The following is a 23,624-nucleotide window of genomic DNA, read 5'->3' as shown; positions in this document are numbered from 1 at the left end:
TGTAGGAGCGCACTATTTAAATAGACTCTGCTGCAGTGTGCTATTTAAATAGACTCTGCTGTGGCGCAATGTTTAAATAGACTGTTGTAGCACACTGTTTAAACAGACAATGTTGTAGTGCGCTGTTTAAATAGACTCTGTTGTAGTGCGCTGTTTAAATAGACTCTGTTGAGGTGCGCTGTTTAAATAGACTCTGTTGTAGTGCGCTGTTTAAATAGACTCTGTTGCAATGCACTGTTTAAATAGTCTCTGTTGCAGTGCGCTGTTTAAATAGACTCTGTTGTAGTGAGCTGTTTAAATAGACTCTGTTGTAATGCGCTGTTTAGTAGACTCTGTTGCAGTGCGCTGTTTAAATAGACTCTGTTGTAGTGCGCTGTTGAAATAGACTCTGTTGTAATGCGCTGTTTAGTAGACTCTGTTGCAGTGCGCTGTTTAAATAGACTCTGTTTCAGTGCACTGTTTAAATAGACTCTGTTGTAGTGCGCTGTTTCAATAAACTCTGTTTCAGTGCACTGTTTAAATAGACTCTGTTGTAGTGCGCTGTTTAAATAGACTCTGCTGTGGTGCACTGTTGAAATAGACTCTGTTGCAGTGAGCTGTTTAAATAGACTCTGTTGTAGTGCGCTGTTTCAATAGACTCTGTTGTAGTGCGCTGTTTAAATAGCCTCTGTTGCAGTGCACTGTTCAATTAGACTCTGTTGCAGTGAACTGTTTAAATAGACAATGTTGCAGTGCGCTGTTTAAATAGACTCTGTTGTAGTGCGCTGTTTAAATAGACTCTGTTGTAGTGCGCTGTTTCAATAGACTCCGTTGTAGTGCGCTGTTTAAATAGACTCTGTTGTAGTGCGCTGTTTAAATAGACTCTGTTGTAGTGCGCTGTTTCAATAGACTCTGTTGTAGTGCGCTGTTTAAATAGACTCTGTTGTAGTGCGCTGTTTCAATAGACTCTGTTGTAGTGCGCTGTTTAAATAGACTGTTGCAGTGCACTGTTTAATTAGACTCTGTTGCAGTGAGCTGTTTAAATAGACTGTGTTGTAGTGCGCTTTTTAAATAAACTCTGTTGCAGTGCGCTGTTTCAATCGACTGTGTTGTAGTGCGCTGTTTAAATAGACTGTTGTAGTACGCTTTTTAAATAGAGTCTGTTACAGAGCGCTGTTTCAATCGACTGTGTTGCAGTGAGCTGTTTAAATAGACTCTGTTACAGAGCGCTGTTTAAATAGACAATGTTGCAGTGTGCTGTTTAAATAGACTCTGTTGTAGTGCGCTGTTTAAATAGATTCTGTTGAAGTGTGCTGTTTCAATAGACTCTGTTGTAGTGCGCTGTTTCAATAGACTCTGTTGAATTGTGCTGTTTAAATAGACTCTGTTGTAGTGCGCTGTTTCAATGGACTGTGTTGCAGTGCGCTGTTCAAATAGACTGTTGCAGTGCGCTGTTCAAATCGACTGTTGTAGTGAGCTGTTTCAATCGACTCTGTTACAGAGCGCTGTTTAAATAGACTCTGTTGCAGTGCGCTGTTTCAATCGACTGTGTTGCAGTGCGCTGTTTAAATAGACTCTGTTGTAGTGTGCTGTTTAAATAGACTCTGTTACAGAGCGCTTTTTAAATAAACTCTGTTGCAGTGCGCTCTTTCAATCGACTGTGTTGTAGTGCGCTGTTTAAATAGACTCTGTTGTAGTACGCTTTTTAAATAGAGTCTGTTACAGAGCGCTGTTTAAATAGACTCTGTTGTAGGGCGATGTTTAAATAGACTCTGTTGTAGTGTGCTGTTTAAATACTCTGTTGTAGTGTGCTGTTTAATTAGACTCTGTTGTAGTGCGATGTTTAAATAGACTCTGTTGTAGTGTGCTGTTTAAATAGACTCTGTTGTAGTGCGATGTTTAAATAGACTCTGTTGTAGTGTGGTGTTTAAATAGACTCTGTTGTAGTGTGCTGTTTAAATAGACTCTGTTGTAGTGTGATGTTTAAATAGACAATGTTGTAGTGCGCTGTTTAAATAGACTCTGTTGCAGTGCACTGTTTAAATAGACTCTGTTCTGGTCCGCTGTTTCAATATATTTTGTTGTAGTGTGTGGTTTTAATAGACTTTGCTGTCGTGCGCTGTTTCAAAAGACTGTGTTGTCATGCATTGTTTAATAGAGTATTATTTGTAGTGCGCTGTTTAAATAGACTCGTTGTAGTATGCTGTTTAAATTGACTGTGTTGCATTGCGCTGCAAATAGACAATGTTGTAGTGCGCTGTTTAAATAGACTCTGTTACAGAGCGCTGTTTAAATAGACTCTGTTGAAGTGTGCTGTTTAAATAGACTGTTGCAGTGCACTGTTTAATTAGACTCTGTTGCAGTGAGCTGTTTAAATAGACTGTGTTGTAGTGCGCTGTTTAAATAGACTCTGTTGCAGTGAACTGTTTAAATAGACTGTGTTGCAGTGCGCTGTTTCAATGGACTGTGTTGCAGTGCGCTGTTCAAATAGACTGTTGCAGTGCGCTGTTCAAATCGACTGTTGTAGTGAGCAGTTTCAATCGACTCTGTTACAGAGCGCTGTTTAAATAGACTCTGTTGCAGTGAGCTGTTGAAATAGACTCTGTTGTAGTGCGCTGTTTCAATAGACTCTGTTGTAGTGCGCTATTTAAATAGACTCTGTTGCAGTGCACTGTTTAATTAGACTCTGTTGCAGTGAACTGTTTAAATAGACAATGTTGCAGTGCGCTGTTTAAATAGACACTGTTGTAGTGCGCTGTTTCAATAGACTCTGTTGTAGTGCGCTGTTTCAATAGACTCCGTTGTAGTGCGCTGTTTCAATAGACTCTGTTGTAGTGCGCTGTTTAAATAGACTGTTGCAGTGCACTGTTTAATTAGTCTCTGTTGCAGTGAGCTGTTTAAATAGACTGTGTTGTAGTGCGCTGTTTAAATAGACTCTGTTGCAGTGAACTGTTTAAATAGATTGTGTTGTAGTGCGCTGTTTCAATCGACTGTGTTGCAGTGCGCTGTTCAAATAGACTCTGTTGTAGTGTGCTTTTTAAATAGACAATGTTGCAGTGTGCTGTTTAAATAGACTCTGTTGTAGTGCGCTGTTTAAATAGATTCTGTTGAAGTGTGCTGTTTAAATAGACTCTGTTGTAGTGCGCTGTTTCAATAGACTCTGTTGAAGTGTGCTGTTTAAATAGACTCTGTTGTAGCGCGCTGTTTCAATGGACTGTGTTGCAGTGCGCTGTTCAAATAGACTGTTGCAGTGCGCTGTTCAAATCGACTGTTGTAGTGAGCTGTTTCAATCGACTCTGTTACAGAGCGCTGTTTAAATAGACTCTGTTGCAGTGCGCTGTTTCAATCGACTGTGTTGCAGTGCGCTGTTTAAATAGACTCTGTTGTAGTGTGCTGTTTAAATAGACTCTGTTACAGAGCGCTTTTTAAATAAACTCTGTTGCAGTGCGCTGTTTCAATCGACTGTGTTGTAGTGCGCTGTTTAAATAGACTCTGTTGTTGTACGCTTTTTAAATAGAGTCTGTTACAGAGCGCTGTTTAAATAGACTCTGTTGTAGTGCGATGTTTAAATAGTCTCTGTTGTAGTGTGCTGTTTAAATAGACTCTGTTGTAGTGCGATGTTTAAATAGACTCTGTTGTAGTGCGATGTTTAAATAGACTCTGTTGTAGTGTGCTGTTTAAATACTCTGTTGTAGTGTGCTGTTTAATTAGACTCTGTTGTAGTGCGATGTTTAAATAGACTCTGTTGTAGTATGCTGTTTAAATAGACTCTGTTGTAGTGCGATGTTTAAATAGACTCTGTTGAAGTGTGCTGTTTAAATAGACTCTGTTGTAGTGTGCTGTTTAAATAGACTCTGTTGTAGTGTGATGTTTAAATAGACAATGTTGTAGTGCGCTGTTTAAATAGACTCTGTTGCAGTGCACTGTTTAAATAGACTCTGTTCTGGTCCGCTGTTTCAATAGATTTTGTTGTAGTGTGTGGTTTTAATAGACTTTGCTGTCGTGCGCTGTTTAAAAAGACTCTGTTATCGTGCACTGTTTAATAAGACTGTGTTGTCATGCATTGTTTAAATAGAGTATTATTTGTAGTGCGCTGTTTAAATAGACTCGTTGTAGTATGCTGTTTAAATTGACTGTGTTGCATTGCGCTGTTAAATAGACAATGTTGTAGTGCGCTGTTTAAATAGACTCTGTTACAGAGCGCTGTTCAAATAGACTCTGTTGAAGTGTGCTGTTTAAATAGACTCTGTTGTAGTGCGCTGTTTAAATAGACTCTGTTGCAGTGCACTGTTTAAATAGACTCTGTTGTAGTGCGCTGTTTAAATAGACTCTGTTGCAGTGCACTGTTTAAATAGACTCTGTTGTAGTGCGCTGTTTAAATAGACTCTGTTGAAGTGTGCTGTTCAAATAGACTCTGTTGTAGTGCGCTGTTTAAATAGACTCTGTTTTAGTGCGCTGTTTAAATAGACTCTGTTGCAGTGCACTGTTTAAGTAGACTCTGTTGCAGTGCACTGTTTAAATTGACTCTGTTGTAGTGCGCTGTTCAAATAGACTCTGTTGTAGGGTGTGTTTAAATAGACTCTGTTGCAGCGCACTGTTGAAATAGACTCTGTTATAGGGTGTCTTTAAATAAACTCTGTTGTAGTGCGCTGTTCAAATAGACTTTGTTGTCGTGCACTGTTTCAATTGATGCTGTAGGAGCGCACTATTTAAATGGACTCTGCTGCAGTGTGCTATTTAAATAGACTCTGCTGTGGCGCACTGTTTAAATAGACTGTTGTCGCACACTGTTTAAACAGACAATGTTGTCGTGCACTGTTTAAATAGACTCTGTTGTAGTGCGCTGCTTAAATAGACTCTGTTGCAATGCACTGTTTAAATAGTCTCTGTTGCAGTGCGCTGTTTCAATAGACTCTGTTGTAATGCGCTGTTTAGTAGACTCTGTTGCAGTGCGCTGTTTAAATAGACTCTGTTGTAGTGCGCTGTTTAAATAGACTCTGTTGCAGTGCACTGTTTAAATAGACTCTGTTCTGGTCCACTGTTTCAATAGATTTTGTTGTAGTGTGTGGTTTTAATAGACTTTGCTGTCGTGCGCTGTTTAAAAAGACTCTGTTGTCGTGCACTGTTTAATAAGACTGTGTTGTCATGCATTGTTTAAATAGAGTATTATTTGTAGTGCGCTGTTTAAATAGACTCGTTGTAGTATGCTGTTTAAATTGACTGTGTTGCATTGCGCTGTTAAATAGACAATGTTGTAGTGCGCTGTTTAAATAGACTCTGTTACAGAGCGCTGTTTAAATAGACTCTGTTGAAGTGTGCTGTTTAAATAGACTCTGTTGTAGTGCGCTGTTCCAATAGCCTGTGTTGCATTGCGCTGTTCAAATAGACTCTGTTGTAGTGCGCTGTTTAAATAGACTCTGTTGCAGTGCACTGTTTAAATAGACTCTGTTGTAGTGCGCTGTTTAAATAGACTCTGTTGAAGTGTGCTGTTCAAATAGACTCTGTTGTCGTGCGCTGTTTAAATAGACTCTGTTGTAGTGTGCTGTTTAAATAGACTCTGTTGCAGTGCACTGTTTAAATAGACTCTGTTGCAGTGCACTGTTTAAATTGACTCTGTTGTAGTGCGCTGTTCAAATAGACTCTGTTGTAGGGTGTGTTTAAATAGACTCTGTTGCAGCGCACTGTTGAAATAGACTCTGTTGTAGGGTGTCTCTAAATAAACTCTGTTGTAGTGCGCTGTTCAAATAGACTTTTTTGTCGTGCACTGTTTCAATTGATGCTGTAGGAGCGCACTATTTAAATAGACTCTGCTGCAGTGTGCTATTTAAATAGACTCTGCTGTGGCGCAATGTTTAAATAGACTGTTGTAGCACACTGTTTAAACAGACAATGTTGTAGTGCGCTGTTTAAATAGACTCTGTTGTAGTGCGCTGTTTAAATAGACTCTGTTGCAATGCACTGTTTAAATAGATTCTGTTTCAGTGCACTGTTTAAATAGACTCTGTTGTAGTGCGCTGTTTCAATAGACTCTGTTTCAGTGCACTGTTTAAATAAACTCTGTTGCAGTGCGCTGTTTAAATAGACTCTGTTGTAGTGAGCTGTTTAAATAGACTCTGTTGTAATGCGCTGTTTCGTAGACTCTGTTGCAGTGCACTGTTTAAATAGACTCCGTTGTAGTGCGCTGTTGAAATAGACTCTGTTGTAATGCGCTGTTTAGTAGACTCTGTTGCAGTGCGCTGTTTAAATAGATTCTGTTTCAGTGCACTGTTTAAATAGACTCTGTTGTAGTGCGCTGTTTCAATAGACTCTGTTTCAGTGCACTGTTTAAATAAACTCTGTTGTAGTGCGCTGTTTAAATAGACTCTGCTGTGGTGCACTGTTGAAATAGACTCTGTTGCAGTGAGCTGTTTAAATAGACTCTGTTGTAGTGCGCTGTTTCAATAGACTCTGTTGTAGTGCGCTGTTTAATAGACTCTGTTGCAGTGCACTGTTTAATTAGACTCTGTTGCAGTGAACTGTTTAAATAGACAATGTTGCAGTGCGCTGTTTAAATAGACTCTGTTGTAGTGCGCTGTTTAAATAGACTCTGTTGTAGTGCGCTGTTTCAATAGACTCCGTTGTAGTGCGCTGTTTAAATAGACTCTGTTGTAGTGTGCTGTTTAAATAGACTCTGTTACAGAGCGCTTTTTAAATAAACTCTGTTGCAGTGCGCTGTTTCAATCGACCGTGTTGTAGTGCGCTGTTTAAGTAGACTGTTGTAGTACGCTTTTTAAATAGAGTCTGTTACAGAGCGCTGTTTAAATAGACTCTGTTGTAGTGCGATGTTTAAATAGACTCTGTTGTAGTGTGCTGTTTAAATAGACTCTGTTGTAGTGTGCTGTTTAAATAGACTCTGTTGTAGTGTGCTGTTTAATTAGACTCTGTTGTAGTGCGATGTTTAAATAGACTCTGTTGTAGTGTGCTGTTTAAATAGACTGTTGCAGTGCGATGTTTAAATAGACTCTGTTGTAGTGTGCTGTTTAAATAGACTCTGTTGTAGTGTGCTGTTTAAATAGACTCTGTTGTAGCGCGATGTTTAAATAGACAATGTTGTAGTGCGCTGTTTAAATAGACTCTGTTGCAGTGCACTGTTTAAATAGACTCTGTTCTGGTCCGCTGTTTCAATAGATTTTGTTGTAGTGTGTGGTTTTAATAGACTTTGCTGTCGTGCGCTGTTTAAAAAGACTCTGTTGTCGTGCACTGTTTAATAGGACTGTGTTGTCATGCATTGTTTAAATAGAGTATTATTTGTAGTGCGCTGTTTAAATAGACTCGTTGTAGTATGCTGTTTAAATTGACTGTGTTGCATTGCGCTGTTAAATAGACAATGTTGTAGTGCGCTGTTTAAATAGACTCTGTTACAGAGCGCTGTTTAAATAGACTCTGTTGAAGTGTGCTGTTTAAATAGACTCTGTTGTAGTGCGCTGTTTCAATAGCCTGTGTTGCATTGCGCTGTTCAAATAGACTCTGTTGTAGTGCGCTGTTTAAATAGACTCTGTTGCAGTGCACTGTTTAAATAGACTCTGTTGTAGTGCGCTGTTTAAATAGACTCTGTTGAAGTGTGCTGTTCAAATAGACTCTGTTGTAGTGCGCTGTTTAAATAGACTCTGTTGTAGTGTGCTGTTTAAATAGACTCTGTTGCAGTGCACTGTTTAAATAGACTCTGTTGCAGTGCACTGTTTAAATTGACTCTGTTGTAGTGCGCTGTTCAAATAGACTCTGTTGTAGGGTGTGTTTAAATAGACTCTGTTGCAGCGCACTGTTGAAATAGACTCTGTTGTAGGGTGTCTCTAAATAAACTCTGTTGTAGTGCGCTGTTCAAATAGACTTTTTTGTTGTGCACTGTTTCAATTGATGCTGTAGGAGCGCACTATTTAAATAGACTCTGCTGCAGTGTGCTATTTAAATAGACTCTGCTGTGGCGCACTGTTTAAATAGACTGTTGTAGCACACTGTTTAAACAGACAATGTTGTAGTGCGCTGTTTAAATAGACTCTGTTGTAGTGCGCTGTTTAAATAGACTCTGTTGCAATGCACTGTTTAAATAGTCTCTGTTGCAGTGCGCTGTTTAAATAGACTCTGTTGTAGTGAGCTGTTTAAATAGACTCTGTTGTAATGCGCTGTTTAGTAGACTCTGTTGCAGTGCACTGTTTAAATAGACTCTGTTGTAGTGTGCTGTTGAAATAGACTCTGTTGTAATGCGCTGTTTAGTAGACACGGTTGCAGTGCGCTGTTTAAATAGATTCTGTTTCAGTGCACTGTTTAAATAGACTCTGTTGTAGTGCGCTGTTTCAATAGACTCTGTTTCAGTGCACTGTTTAAATAAACTCTGTTGTAGTGCGCTGTTTAAATAGACTCTCCTGTGGTGCACTGTTGAAATAGACTCTGTTGCAGTGAGCTGTTTAAATAGACTCTGTTGTAGTGCGCTGTTTCAATAGACTCTGGTGTAGTGCGCTGTTTAAATAGACTCTGTTGCAGTGCACTGTTTAATTAGACTCTGTTGCAGTGAACTGTTTAAATAGACAATGTTGCAGTGCGCTGTTTAAATAGACTCTTTTGTAGTGCGCTGTTTAAATAGACTCTGTTGTAGTGCGCTGTTTCAATAGACTCCGTTGTAGTGCGCTGTTTAAATAGACTCTGTTGTAGTGTGCTGTTTAAATAGACTCTGTTACAGAGCGCTTTTTAAATAAACTCTGTTGCAGTGCGCTGTTTCAATCGACTGTGTTGTAGTGCGCTGTTTAAATAGACTGTTGTAGTACGCTTTTTAAATAGAGTCTGTTACAGAGCGCTGTTTAAATAGACTCTGTTGTAGTGCGATGTTTAAATAGACTCAGTTGTAGTGTGCTGTTTAAATAGACTCTGTTGTAGTGTGCTGTTTAAATAGACTCTGTTGTAGTGCGATATTTAAATAGACTCTGTTGTAGTGTGCTGTTTAAATAGACTCTGTTGTAGTGCGCTGTTTAAATAGATTCTGTTGAAGTGTGCTGTTTAAATAGACTCTGTTGTAGTGCGCTGTTTCAATAGACTCTGTTGAAGTGTGCTGTTTAAATAGACTCTGTTGTAGCGCGCTGTTTCAATGGACTGTGTTGCAGTGCGCTGTTCAAATAGACTGTTGCAGTGCGCTGTTCAATTCGACTGTTGTAGTGAGCTGTTTCAATCGACTCTGTTACAGAGCGCTGTTTAAATAGACTCTGTTGCAGTGCGCTGTTTCAATCGACTGTGTTGCAGTGCGCTGTTTAAATAGACTCTGTTGTAGTGTGCTGTTTAAATAGACTCTGTTACAGAGCGCTTTTTAAATAAACTCTGTTGCAGTGCGCTGTTTCAATCGACTGTGTTGTAGTGCGCTGTTTAAATAGACTCTGTTGTAGTATGCTTTTTAAATAGAGTCTGTTACAGAGCGCTGTTAAAATAGACTCTGTTGTAGTGCGATGTTTAAATAGACTCTGTTGTAGTGTGTTGTTTAAATAGACTCTGTTGTAGTGTGCTGTTTAAATAGACTCTGTTGTAGTGCGATGTTTAAATAGACTCTGTTGTAGTGTGTTGTTTAAATAGACTCTGTTGTAGTGTGCTGTCTAAATAGACTCTGTTGTAGTGTGCTGTTTAATTAGACTCTGTTGTAGTGCGATGTTTAAATAGACTCTGTTGTAGTGTGCTGTTTAAATAGACTCTGTTGTAGTTTGCTGTTTAAATAGACTCTGTTGTAGTGCGATGTTTAAATAGACTCTGTTGTAGTGTGCTGTTTAAATAGACTCTGTTGTAGTGTGCTGTTTAAATAGACTCTGTTGTAGTGTGATGTTTAAATAGACAATGTGGTAGTGCGCTGTTTAAATAGACTCTGTTGCAGTGCACTGTTTAAATAGACTCTGTTCTGGTCCGCTGTTTCAATAGATTTTGTTGTCGTGTGTGGTTTTAATAGACTTTGCTGTCGTGCGCTGTTTAAAAAGACTCTGTTATCGTGCACTGTTTAATAAGACTGTGTTGTCATGCATTGTTTAAATAGAGTATTATTTGTAGTGCGCTGTTTAAATAGACTCGTTGTAGTATGCTGTTTAAATTGACTGTGTTGCATTGCGCTGTTAAATAGACAATGTTGTAGTGCGCTGTTTAAATAGACTCTGTTACAGAGCGCTGTTCAAATAGACTCTGTTGAAGTGTGCTGTTTAAATAGACTCTGTTGTAGCGCGCTGTTTAAATAGACTCTGTTGCAGTGCACTGTTTAAATAGACTCTGTTGTAGTGCGCTGTTTAAATAGACTCTGTTGCAGTGCACTGTTTAAATAGACTCTGTTGTAGTGCGCTGCTTAAATAGACTCTGTTGAAGTGTGCTGTTCAAATAGACTCTGTTGTAGTGCGCTGTTTAAATAGACTCTGTTTTAGTGCGCTGTTTAAATAGACTCTGTTGCAGTGCACTGTTTAAGTAGACTCTGTTGCAGTGCACTGTTTAAATTGACTCTGTTGTAGTGCGCTGTTCAAATAGACTCTGTTGTAGGGTGTGTTTAAATAGACTCTGTTGCAGCGCACTGTTGAAATAGACTCTGTTGTAGGGTGTCTTTAAATAAACTCTGTTGTAGTGCGCTGTTCAAATAGACTTTGTTGTCGTGCACTGTTTCAATTGATGCTGTAGGAGCGCACTATTTAAATGGACTCTGCTGCAGTGTGCGATTTAAATAGACTCTGCTGTGGCGCACTGTTTAAATAGACTGTTGTCGCACACTGTTTAAACAGACAATGTTGTCGTGCACTGTTTAAATAGACTCTGTTGTAGTGCGCTGTTTCAATAGACTCTGTTGCAATGCACTGTTTGAATAGTCTCTGTTGCAGTGCGCTGTTTAAATAGACTCTGTTGTAGTGAGCTGTTTAAATAGACTCTGTTGTAATGCGCTGTTTAGTAGACTCTGTTGCAGTGCGCTGTTTAAATAGACTCTGTTGTAGTGCGCTGTTTAAATAGACTCTGTTGCAGTGCACTGCTTAAATAGACTCTGTTCTGGTCCACTGTTTCAATAGATTTTGTTGTAGTGTGTGGTTTTAATAGACTTTGCTGTCGTGCGCTTTTTAAAAAGACTCTGTTGTCGTGCACTGTTTAATAAGACTGTGTTGTCATGCATTGTTTAAATAGAGTATTATTTGTAGTGCGCTGTTTAAATAGACTCGTTGTAGTATGCTGTTTAAATTGACTGTGTTGCATTGCGCTGTTAAATAGACAATGTTGTAGTGCGCTGTTTAAATAGACTCTGTTACAGAGCGCTGTTTAAATAGACTCTGTTGAAGTGTGCTGTTTAAATAGACTCTGTTGTAGTGCGCTGTTTCAATAGCCTGTGTTGCATTGCGCTGTTCAAATAGACTCTGTTGTAGTGCGCTGTTTAAATAGACTCTGTTGCAGTGCACTGTTTAAATAGACTCTGTTGTAGTGCGCTGTTTAAATAGACTCTGTTGAAGTGTGCTGTTCAAATAGACTCTGTTGTAGTGCGCTGTTTAAATAGACTCTGTTGTAGTGTGCTGTTTAAATAGACTCTGTTGCAGTGCACTGTTTAAATAGACTCTGTTGCAGTGCACTGTTTAAATTGACTCTGTTGTAGTGCGCTGTTCAAATAGACTCTGTTGTAGGGTGTGTTTAAATAGACTCTGTTGCAGCGCACTGTTGAAATAGCCTCTGTTGTAGGGTGTCTCTAAATAAACTCTGTTGTAGTGCGCTGTTCAAATAGACTTTTTTGTTGTGCACTGTTTCAATTGATGCTGTAGGAGCGCACTATTTAAATAGACTCTGCTGCAGTGTGCTATTTAAATAGACTCTGCTGTGGCGCAATGTTTAAATAGACTGTTGTAGCACACTGTTTAAACAGACAATGTTGTCGTGCACTGTTTAAATAGACTGTTGTAGCACACTGTTTAAACAGACAATGTTGTAGTGCGCTGTTTAAATAGACTCTGTTGTAGTGCGCTGTTTAAATAGACTCTGTTGCAATGCACTGTTTAAATAGTCTCTGTTGCAGTGCGCTGTTTAAATAGACTCTGTTGTAGTGAGCTGTTTAAATAGACTCTGTTGTAATGCGCTGTTTAGTAGACTCTGTTGCAGTGCACTGTTTAAATAGACTCTGTTGTAGTGCGCTGTTGAAATAGACTCTGTTGTAATGCGCTGTTTAGTAGACTCTGTTGCAGTGCGCTGTTTAAATAGATTCTGTTTCAGTGCACTGTTTAAATAGACTCTGTTGTAGTGCGCTGTTTCAATAGACTCTGTTTCAGTGCACTGTTTAAATAAACTCTGTTGTAGTGCGCTGTTTAAATAGACTCTGCTGTGCTGCACTGTTGAAATAGACTCTGTTGTTGTGCGCTGTTTAAATAGACTCTGTTGTAGTGCGCTGTTTCAATAGACTCTGTTGTAGTGCGCTGTTTAAATAGACTCTGTTGCAGTGCACTGTTTAATTAGACTCTGTTGCAGTGAACTGTTTAAATAGACAATGTTGCAGTGCGCTGTTTAAATAGACTCTGTTGTAGTGCGCTGTTTAAATAGACTCTGTTGTAGTGCACTGTTTCAATAGACTCCGTTATAGTGCGCTGTTTCAATAGACTCTGTTGTAGTGTGCTGTTTAAATAGACTCTGTTACAGAGCGCTTTTTAAATAAACTCTGTTGCAGTGCGCTGTTTCAATCGACTGTGTTGTAGTGCGCTGTTTAAATAGACTGTTGTAGTACGCTTTTTAAATAGAGTCTGTTGCAGAGCGCTGTTTAAATAGACTCTGTTGTAGTGCGATGTTTAAATAGACTCTGTTGTAGTGTGCTGTTTAAATAGACTCTGTTGTAGTGTGCTGTTTAAATAGACTCTGTTGTAGTGCGATGTTTAAATAGACTCTGTTGTAGTGTGCTGTTTAAATAGACTCTGTTGTAGTGTGCTGTTTAATTAGACTCTGTTGTAGTGCGATGTTTAAATAGACTCTGTTGTAGTGTGCTGTTTAAATAGACTCTGTTGCAGTGCGATGTTTAAATAGACTCTGTTGTAGTGTGCTGTTTAAATAGACTCTGTTGTAGTGTGCTGTTTAAATAGACTCTGTTGTAGTGCGATGTTTAAATAGACAATGTTGTAGTGCGCTGTTTAAATAGACTCTGTTGCAGTGCACTGTTTAAATAGACTCTGTTCTGGTCCGCTGTTTAAATAGACTCTGTTGCAGTTCACTGTTTAAATAGACTCTGTTCTGGTCCGCTGTTTCAATAGATTTTGTTGTAGTGTGTGGTTTTAATAGACTTTGCTGTCGTGCGCTGTTTAAAAAGACTCTGTTATCGTGCACTGTTTAATAAGACTGTGTTGTCATGCATTGTTTTAATAGAGTATTATTTGTAGTGCGCTGTTTAAATAGACTCGTTGTAGTATGCTGTTTAAATTGACTGTGTTGCATTGCGCTGTTAAATAGACAATGTTGTAGTGCGCTGTTTAAATAGACTCTGTTACAGAGCGCTGTTTAAATAGACTCTGTTGAAGTGTGCTGTTTAAATAGACTCTGTTGTAGTGCGCTGTTTAAATAGACTCTGTTTTAGTGCGCTGTTTAAATAGACTCTGTTGCAGTGCACTGTTTAAATAGACTCTGTTGCAGTGCACTGTTTAAATTGACTCTGTTGTAGTGCGCTGTTCAAATAGACTCTGTTGTAGCGTGTGTTTAAATAGACTCTGTTGCAGCGCACTGTTGAAATAGACTCTGTTGTAGGGTGTCTTTAAATAAACTCTGTTGTAGTGCGCTGTTCAAATAGACTTTGTTGTCGTGCACTGTTTCAATTGATGCTGTAGGAGCGCACTATTTAAATGGACTCTGCTGCAGTGTGCTATTTAAATAGACTCTGCTGTGGCGCACTATTTAAATAGACTGTTGTAGCACACTGTTTAAACAGACAATGTTGTCGTGCGCTGTTTAAATAGACTCTGTTGTAGTGCGCTGTTTAAATAGACTCTGTTGCAATGCACTGTTTAAATAGTCTCTGTTGCAGTGCGCTGTTTAAATAGACTGTTGTAGTGAGCTGTTTAAATAGACTCTGTTGTAGTGAGCTGTTTCAATGGACTCTGTTGTAATGCGCTGTTTAGTAGACTCTGTTGCAGTGCGCTGTTTAAATAGCCTCTGTTGTAGTGCGCTGTTTAAATAGACTCTGTTGTAATGCGCTGTTTAGTAGACTCTGTTCCAGTGCGCTGTTTAAATAGACTCTGTTGTAGTGCGCTGTTTAAATAGACACTGTTGTAATGCGTTGTTTAGTAGACTCTGTTGCAGTGCGCTGTTTAAATATACTCTGTTGTAGTGCGCTGTTTAGTAGACTCTGTTGCAGTGCGCTGTTTTAATAGGCTCTGTTGTCGTGAGCTGTTTAAATAGACTCTGTTGTAATGCGCTGTTTAGTAGATTCTGTTGCAGTGCGCTGTTTAAATAGACTCTGTTGTAATGCGCTGTTTAGTAGACTTTGTTGCAGTGCGCTGTTTAAATAGACACTGTTGTAGTGCGCTGTTTAAATAGACTCTGTTGCAATGCACTGTTTAAATAGTCTCTGTTGCAGTGCGCTGTTTAAATAGACTGTTGTAGTGAGCTGTTTAAATAGACTCTGTTGTAGTGAGCTGTTTCAATGGACTCTGTTGTAATGCGCTGTTTAGTAGACTCTGTTGCAGTGCGCTGTTTAGACTCTGTTGTAGTGCGCTGTTTAAATAGACTCTGTTGTAATGCGCTGTTTAGTAGACTCAGTTGCAGTGCGCTGTTTAAATAGACTCTGTTGTAGTGCGCTGTTTAAATAGACACTGTTGTAATGCGTTGTTTAGTAGACTCTGTTGCAGTGCGCTGTTTAAATAGACTCTGTTGTAGTGCGCTGTTTAAATAGACTCTGTTGTAGTGCGCTGTTTCGTAGACTCTGTTGCAGTGCGCTGTTTAAATCGGCTCTGTTGTCGTGAGCTGTTTCAATAGACTCTGTTGTAATGCGCTGTTTAGTAGATTCTGTTGCAGTGCGCTGTTTAAATAGACTCTGTTGTAATGCGCTGTTTAGTAGACTCTGTTGCAGTGCACTGTTTAAATAGACTCTGTTGTAGTGCGCTGTTGAAATAGACTCTGTTGTAATGCGCTGTTTAGTAGACTCTGTTGCAGTGCGCTGTTTAAATAGATTCTGTTTCAGTGCACTGTTTAAATCGACTCTGTTGTAGTGCGCTGTTTCAATAGACTCTGTTTCAGTGCACTGTTTAAATAAACTCTGTTGTAGTGCGCTGTTTAAATAGACTCTGCTGTGCTGCACTGTTGAAATAGACTCTGTTGTTGTGCGCTGTTTAAATAGACTCTGTTGTAGTGCGCTGTTTCAATAGACTCTGTTGTAGTGCGCTGTTTAAATAGACTCTGTTGCAGTGCACTGTTTAATTAGACTCTGTTGCAGTGAACTGTTTAAATAGACAATGTTGCAGTGCGCTGTTTAAATAGACTCTGTTGTAGTGCGCTGTTTAAATAGACTCTGTTGTAGTGCACTGTTTCAATAGACTCCGTTATAGTGCGCTGTTTCAATAGACTCTGTTGTAGTGTGCTGTTTAAATAGACTCTGTTACAGAGCGCTTTTTAAATAAACTCTGTTGCAGTGCGCTGTTTCAATCGACTGTGTTGTAGTGCGCTGTTTAAATAGACTGTTGTAGTACGCTTTTTAAATAGAGTCTGTTGCAGAGCGCTGTTTAAATAGACTCTGTTGTAGTGCGATGTTTAAATAGACTCTGTTGTAGTGTGCTGTTTAAATAGACTCTGTTGTAGTGTGCTGTTTAAATAGACTCTGTTGTAGTGCGATGTTTAAATAGACTCTGTTGTAGTGTGCTGTTTAAATAGACTCTGTTGTAGTGTGCTGTTTAATTAGACTCTGTTGTAGTGCGATGTTTAAATAGACTCTGTTGTAGTGTGCTGTTTAAATAGACTCTGTTGCAGTGCGATGTTTAAATAGACTCTGTTGTAGTGTGCTGTTTAAATAGACTCTGTTGTAGTGTGCTGTTTAAATAGACTCTGTTGTAGTGCGATGTTTAAATAGACAATGTTGTAGTGCGCTGTTTAAATAGACTCTGTTGCAGTGCACTGTTTAAATAGACTCTGTTCTGGTCCGCTGTTTAAATAGACTCTGTTGCAGTTCACTGTTTAAATAGACTCTGTTCTGGTCCGCTGTTTCAATAGATTTTGTTGTAGTGTGTGGTTTTAATAGACTTTGCTGTCGTGCGCTGTTTAAAAAGACTCTGTTATCGTGCACTGTTTAATAAGACTGTGTTGTCATGCATTGTTTTAATAGAGTATTATTTGTAGTGCGCTGTTTAAATAGACTCGTTGTAGTATGCTGTTTAAATTGACTGTGTTGCATTGCGCTGTTAAATAGACAATGTTGTAGTGCGCTGTTTAAATAGACTCTGTTACAGAGCGCTGTTTAAATAGACTCTGTTGAAGTGTGCTGTTTAAATAGACTCTGTTGTAGTGCGCTGTTTAAATAGACTCTGTTTTAGTGCGCTGTTTAAATAGACTCTGTTGCAGTGCACTGTTTAAATAGACTCTGTTGCAGTGCACTGTTTAAATTGACTCTGTTGTAGTGCGCTGTTCAAATAGACTCTGTTGTAGCGTGTGTTTAAATAGACTCTGTTGCAGCGCACTGTTGAAATAGACTCTGTTGTAGGGTGTCTTTAAATAAACTCTGTTGTAGTGCGCTGTTCAAATAGACTTTGTTGTCGTGCACTGTTTCAATTGATGCTGTAGGAGCGCACTATTTAAATGGACTCTGCTGCAGTGTGCTATTTAAATAGACTCTGCTGTGGCGCACTGTTTAAATAGACTGTTGTAGCACACTGTTTAAACAGACAATGTTGTCGTGCGCTGTTTAAATAGACTCTGTTGTAGTGCGCTGTTTAAATAGACTCTGTTGCAATGCACTGTTTAAATAGTCTCTGTTGCAGTGCGCTGTTTAAATAGACTGTTGTAGTGAGCTGTTTAAATAGACTCTGTTGTAGTGAGCTGTTTCAATGGACTCTGTTGTAATGCGCTGTTTAGTAGACTCTGTTGCAGTGCGCTGTTTAAATAGCCTCTGTTGTAGTGCGCTGTTTAAATAGACTCTGTTGTAATGCGCTGTTTAGTAGACTCTGTTCCAGTGCGCTGTTTAAATAGACTCTGTTGTAGTGCGCTGTTTAAATAGACACTGTTGTAATGCGTTGTTTAGTAGACTCTGTTGCAGTGCGCTGTTTAAATATACTCTGTTGCAGTGCGCTGTTTAAATAGGCTCTGTTGTCGTGAGCTGTTTAAATAGACTCTGTTGTAATGCGCTGTTTAGTAGATTCTGTTGCAGTGCGCTGTTTAAATAGACTCTGTTGTAATGCGCTGTTTAGTAGACTTTGTTGCAGTGCGCTGTTTAAATAGGCACTGTTGTAGTGCGCTGTTTAAATAGACTCTGTTGCAATGCACTGTTTAAATAGTCTCTGTTGCAGTGCGCTGTTTAAATAGACTGTTGTAGTGAGCTGTTTAAATAGACTCTGTTGTAGTGAGCTGTTTCAATGGACTCTGTTGTAATGCGCTGTTTAGTAGACTCTGTTGCAGTGCGCTGTTTAGACTCTGTTGTAGTGCGCTGTTTAAATAGACTCTGTTGTAATGCGCTGTTTAGTAGACTCAGTTGCAGTGCGCTGTTTAAATAGACTCTGTTGTAGTGCGCTGTTTAAATAGACACTGTTGTAATGCGTTGTTTAGTAGACTCTGTTGCAGTGCGCTGTTTAAATAGACTCTGTTGTAGTGCGCTGTTTAAATAGACTCTGTTGTAGTGCGCTGTTTCGTAGACTCTGTTGCAGTGCGCTGTTTAAATCGGCTCTGTTGTCGTGAGCTGTTTCAATAGACTCTGTTGTAATGCGCTGTTTAGTAGATTCTGTTGCAGTGCGCTGTTTAAATAGACTCTGTTGTAATGCGCTGTTTAGTAGACTCTGTTGCAGTGCACTGTTTAAATAGACTCTGTTGTAGTGCGCTGTTGAAATAGACTCTGTTGTAATGCGCTGTTTAGTAGACTCTGTTGCAGTGCGCTGTTTAAATAGATTCTGTTTCAGTGCACTGTTTAAATAGACTCTGTTGTAGTGCGCTGTTTCAATAGACTCTGTTTCAGTGCACTGTTTAAATAAACTCTGTTGTAGTGCGCTGTTTAAATAGACTCTGCTGTGCTGCACTGTTGAAATAGACTCTGTTGTTGTGCGCTGTTTAAATAGACTCTGTTGTAGTGCGCTGTTTCAATAGACTCTGTTGTAGTGCGCTGTTTAAATAGACTCTGTTGCAGTGCACTGTTTAATTAGACTCTGTTGCAGTGAACTGTTTAAATAGACAATGTTGCAGTGCGCTGTTTAAATAGACTCTGTTGTAGTGCGCTGTTTAAATAGACTCTGTTGTAGTGCACTGTTTCAATAGACTCCGTTATAGTGCGCTGTTTCAATAGACTCTGTTGTAGTGTGCTGTTTAAATAGACTCTGTTACAGAGCGCTTTTTAAATAAACTCTGTTGCAGTGCGCTGTTTCAATCGACTGTGTTGTAGTGCGCTGTTTAAATAGACTGTTGTAGTACGCTTTTTAAATAGAGTCTGTTGCAGAGCGCTGTTTAAATAGACTCTGTTGTAGTGCGATGTTTAAATAGACTCTGTTGTAGTGTGCTGTTTAAATAGACTCTGTTGTAGTGTGCTGTTTAAATAGACTCTGTTGTAGTGCGATGTTTAAATAGACTCTGTTGTAGTGTGCTGTTTAAATAGACTCTGTTGTAGAGTGCTGTTTAATTAGACTCTGTTGTAGTGCGATGTTTAAATAGACTCTGTTGTAGTGTGCTGTTTAAATAGACTCTGTTGCAGTGCGATGTTTAAATAGACTCTGTTGTAGTGTGCTGTTTAAATAGACTCTGTTGTAGTGTGCTGTTTAAATAGACTCTGTTGTAGTGCGATGTTTAAATAGACAATGTTGTAGTGCGCTGTTTAAATAGACTCTGTTGCAGTGCACTGTTTAAATAGACTCTGTTCTGGTCCGCTGTTTAAATAGACTCTGTTGCAGTTCACTGTTTAAATAGACTCTGTTCTGGTCCGCTGTTTCAATAGATTTTGTTGTAGTGTGTGGTTTTAATAGACTTTGCTGTCGTGCGCTGTTTAAAAAGACTCTGTTATCGTGCACTGTTTAATAAGACTGTGTTGTCATGCATTGTTTTAATAGAGTATTATTTGTAGTGCGCTGTTTAAATAGACTCGTTGTAGTATGCTGTTTAAATTGACTGTGTTGCATTGCGCTGTTAAATAGACAATGTTGTAGTGCGCTGTTTAAATAGACTCTGTTACAGAGCGCTGTTTAAATAGACTCTGTTACAGAGCGCTGTTTAAATAGACTCTGTTGAAGTGTGCTGTTTAAATAGACTCTGTTGTAGTGCGCTGTTTAAATAGACTCTGTTTTAGTGCGCTGTTTAAATAGACTCTGTTGCAGTGCACTGTTTAAATAGACTCTGTTGCAGTGCACTGTTTAAATTGACTCTGTTGTAGTGCGCTGTTCAAATAGACTCTGTTGTAGCGTGTGTTTAAATAGACTCTGTTGCAGCGCACTGTTGAAATAGACTCTGTTGTAGGGTGTCTTTAAATAAACTCTGTTGTAGTGCGCTGTTCAAATAGACTTTGTTGTCGTGCACTGTTTCAATTGATGCTGTAGGAGCGCACTATTTAAATGGACTCTGCTGCAGTGTGCTATTTAAATAGACTCTGCTGTGGCGCACTGTTTAAATAGACTGTTGTAGCACACTGTTTAAACAGACAATGTTGTCGTGCGCTGTTTAAATAGTCTCTGTTGCAGTGCGCTGTTTAAATAGACTGTTGTAGTGAGCTGTTTAAATAGACTCTGTTGTAGTGAGCTGTTTCAATGGACTCTGTTGTAATGCGCTGTTTAGTAGACTCTGTTGCAGTGCGCTGTTTAAATAGCCTCTGTTGTAGTGCGCTGTTTAAATAGACTCTGTTGTAATGCGCTGTTTAGTAGACTCTGTTCCAGTGCGCTGTTTAAATAGACTCTGTTGTAGTGCGCTGTTTAAATAGACACTGTTGTAATGCGTTGTTTAGTAGACTCTGTTGCAGTGCGCTGTTTAAATATACTCTGTTGTAGTGCGCTGTTTAGTAGACTCTGTTGCAGTGCGCTGTTTAAATAGGCTCTGTTGTCGTGAGCTGTTTAAATAGACTCTGTTGTAATGCGCTGTTTAGTAGATTCTGTTGCAGTGCGCTGTTTAAATAGACTCTGTTGTAATGCGCTGTTTAGTAGACTTTGTTGCAGTGCGCTGTTTAAATAGACACTGTTGTAGTGCGCTGTTTAAATAGACTCTGTTGCAATGCACTGTTTAAATAGTCTCTGTTGCAGTGCGCTGTTTAAATAGACTGTTGTAGTGAGCTGTTTAAATAGACTCTGTTGTAGTGAGCTGTTTCAATGGACTCTGTTGTAATGCGCTGTTTAGTAGACTCTGTTGCAGTGCGCTGTTTAGACTCTGTTGCAGTGCGCTGTTTCAATAGACTCTGTTGTAATGCGCTGTTTAGTAGACTCAGTTGCAGTGCGCTGTTTAAATAGACTCTGTTGTAGTGCGCTGTTTAAATAGACACTGTTGTAATGCGTTGTTTAGTAGACTCTGTTGCAGTGCGCTGTTTAAATAGACTCTGTTGTAGTGCGCTGTTTAAATAGACTCTGTTGTAGTGCGCTGTTTCGTAGACTCTGTTGCAGTGCGCTGTTTAAATCGGCTCTGTTGTCGTGAGCTGTTTCAATAGACTCTGTTGTAATGCGCTGTTTAGTAGATTCTGTTGCAGTGCGCTGTTTAAATAGACTCTGTTGTAATGCGCTGTTTAGTAGACTTTGTTGCAGTGCGCTGTTTAAATAGACACTGTTGTAGTGCGCTGTTCAAATAGACTCTGTTTCAGCGCGATGTTTAAATAGACTCTGTTTCAGCGCGATGTTTCAATAGACGCTGCTGTCGGATGTGTTTAAATAGACTCTGTTGTAATGCGCTGTTTAGTCGACTCTGTTGCAGTGCGCTGTTTAAATAGACACTGTTGTAGTGCGCTGTTCAAATAGACTCTGTTTCAGCGCGATGTTTAAATAGACTGTTTCAGCGCGATGTTTCAATAGACGCTGCTGTCGGATGTGTTTAAATAGACTGTTGCAGCGCGCTGTTCAAATAGACGCTGTTGTCGGATGTGTTTAAATAGACTGTTGCAATGCGCTGTTTCGTAGACACTGTTGTAGTGCGCTGTTCAAATAGACTCTGTTTCAGCGCGATGTTTCAATAGTCGCTGCTGTCGGATGTGTTTAAATAGACTGTTGCAGCGCGCTGTTCAAATAGACGCTGTTGTCGGATGTGTTTAAATAGACTCTGTTGAAGTGCGTTGTTTAAATACACCCTGTTGCAGTGATCTGTTTAAATAGACTCTGTTGTCGTGCGCTGTGTAAAAAGACTCTGTTGTACTGCGCTGTTTCAATAGACTCTGTTGCAGTGCGCTGTTTAAATAGACTGTTGTAGTACGCTGTTTAAATAGACTGTGTTGCATTGCGCTGTTAAAGACACTTTCGTAGTGCGCTGTGTAAATATAAAATGTTGCAGTGAGCTGTTTAAATAGACAATGTTGTGCGCTGTTTCAATAGTCTCTGTTGCAGTGCTCTGTTTAAATAGACTCTGTTGCAGTGCACTGTTTAAATAGACTCTGTTGTAGTGCGCTGTTAAAATAGACTCTGTTTCAGTGCACTGTTGAAATAGACTCTGTTGTAGTGCGCTGTTTAAATAGACTTTGTTGAAGTGTGCTGTTCAAATAGACTCTGTTGCAGTGCACTGTTTAAATTGACTCTGTTGTAGTGCGCTGTTCAAATAGACTCTGTTGTAGGGTGTGTTTAAATAGACTCTGTTGCAGCGCACTGTTGAAATAGACTCTGTTGTAGGGTGTCTTTACATAAACTCTGTTGTAGTGCGCTGTTCAAATAGACTTTGTTGTCGTGCACTGTTTCAATTGATGCTGTAGGAGCGCACTATTTAAATAGACTCTGCTGCAGTGTGCTATTTAAATAGACTCTGCTGTGGCGCACTGTTTAAATAGACTGTTGTAGCACACTGTTTAAACAGACAATGTTGTCGTGCGCTGTTTAAATAGACTGTTGCAGTGCGCTGTTTAAATAGACTCTGTCGTAGTGAGCTGTTTAAATAGACTCTGTTGTAATGCGCTGTTTAGTAGACTCTGTTGCAGTGCGCTGTTTCAATAGACTCTGTTGTAGTGCGCTGTTTAAATAGACTCTGTTGTAGTGCGCTGTTTCAATAGACTGTTTCAGTGCACTGTTTAAATAGACTCTGTTGTAGTGCGCTGTTTAAATAGACTCTGTTGTAGTGCACTGTTTAAATAGACTCTGTTGTAGTGCGCTGTTTAAATAGACTCTGCTGTGGTGCACTGTTGAAATAGACTCTGTTGCAGTGAGCTGTTTAAATAGACTCTGTTGTAGTGCGCTGTTTAAATAGACTCTGTTGTAGTGCGCTGTTTAAATAGACTCTGTTGTTGTGCGCTGTTTAAATCGACTCTGTTGTAGTGCGCTGTTTAAATAGACTTTGTTGCAGTGCGCTGTTTAAATAGACTCTGTTTGAGTGCACTGTTGAAATAGACTCTGTTGTAGTGCGTTGTTTAAATAGACTCTGTTTCAGTGCACTGTTTAAATAGACTCTGTTGAAGTGCGCTGTTTAAATAGACTCTGCTGTGGTGCACTGTTGAAATAGACTCTGTTGCAGTGAGCTGTTTAAATAGCCTCTGTTGCAGTGCGCTGTTTAAATAGACTCTGTTGAAGTGCACTGTTGAAATAGACTCTTTTGTAGTGCGCTGTTTAAATAGACTCAGTTTCAGTGCACTGTTTAAATAGACTCTGTTGTAGTGCACTGTTTAAATAGACTCAGTTTCAGTGCACTGTTTAAATAGACTCTGTTGTAGTGCGCTGTTTCAATAGACTCTGTTTCAGTGCACTGTTGAAATAGACTCTGTTGCAGTGCACTGTTTAAATAGACTCTGTTGCAGTGTGCTGTTTCAAAAGACTCTGTTGTAGTGCGCTGTTTAAATAGACTCTGTTGTAGTGTGCTGTTTAAATAGACTCTGTTGTAGTGTGCTGTTTAAATAGGCTCTGTTGTAGTGCGCTGTTTAAATAGACTCTGTTGCTGTGAACTGTTTAAATTGACCCTGTTGTAGTGCGCTGTTTAAATAGACTCTGTTGTATTGCGCTGTTTAAATAGACTCTGTTGTAGTGCACTGTTTAAATAGACTCTGTTGTAGTGCGCTGTTTAAATAGACTCTGTTGTAGTGCGCTGTTTAAATAGACTCTGTTGTAGTGCGCTGTTTAAATAGACTCTGTTGTAGTGTGCTGTTTAAATAGACTCTGTTGTAGTGCGCTATTTAAATAGACTCTGTTGTAGTGCGATGTTTGGACAGACTGTTGTAGTGTGCTGTTTAAATAGACTCTGTTGTCGTGTGCTGTTTAAATAGACTCTGTTGTAGTGCGCTGTTTAAATAGACTCTGTTGCAGTGAACTGTTTAAATAGACTCTGCTGTAGTGCGCTGTTTAAATAGACTCTGTTGCAGTGAACTGTTTAAATAGACTCTGTTGTAG

General features: G+C 39.3%; 1 protein-coding gene across 3 annotated transcripts in view; it reads right to left on the bottom strand.

Moving 5' to 3' along the window:
- The window catches only part of LOC144494164 (KH domain-containing, RNA-binding, signal transduction-associated protein 2-like), a 586,631-nt gene that overhangs the window by 193,144 nt on the left and 369,863 nt on the right, over positions 1-23,624 (bottom strand). The window contains exon 9 of one of the 3 annotated variants that reach the window (XM_078213769.1): positions 19,584-19,611. The exons of the other annotated variants lie outside the window; for them this stretch is intronic. Coding sequence (XP_078069895.1) covers positions 19,584-19,611 — 28 coding nt within the window. The remainder of the gene's footprint in view (positions 1-19,583; positions 19,612-23,624) is intronic. 3 annotated transcript variants of the gene reach the window in all.

The sequence above is a fragment of the Mustelus asterias genome, chromosome 5 (genome assembly GCF_964213995.1).
Source record: "Mustelus asterias chromosome 5, sMusAst1.hap1.1, whole genome shotgun sequence".
Lineage (NCBI taxonomy): Eukaryota > Metazoa > Chordata > Chondrichthyes > Carcharhiniformes > Triakidae > Mustelus > Mustelus asterias.
This window is presented reverse-complemented; position numbering and strand designations above follow the sequence as displayed.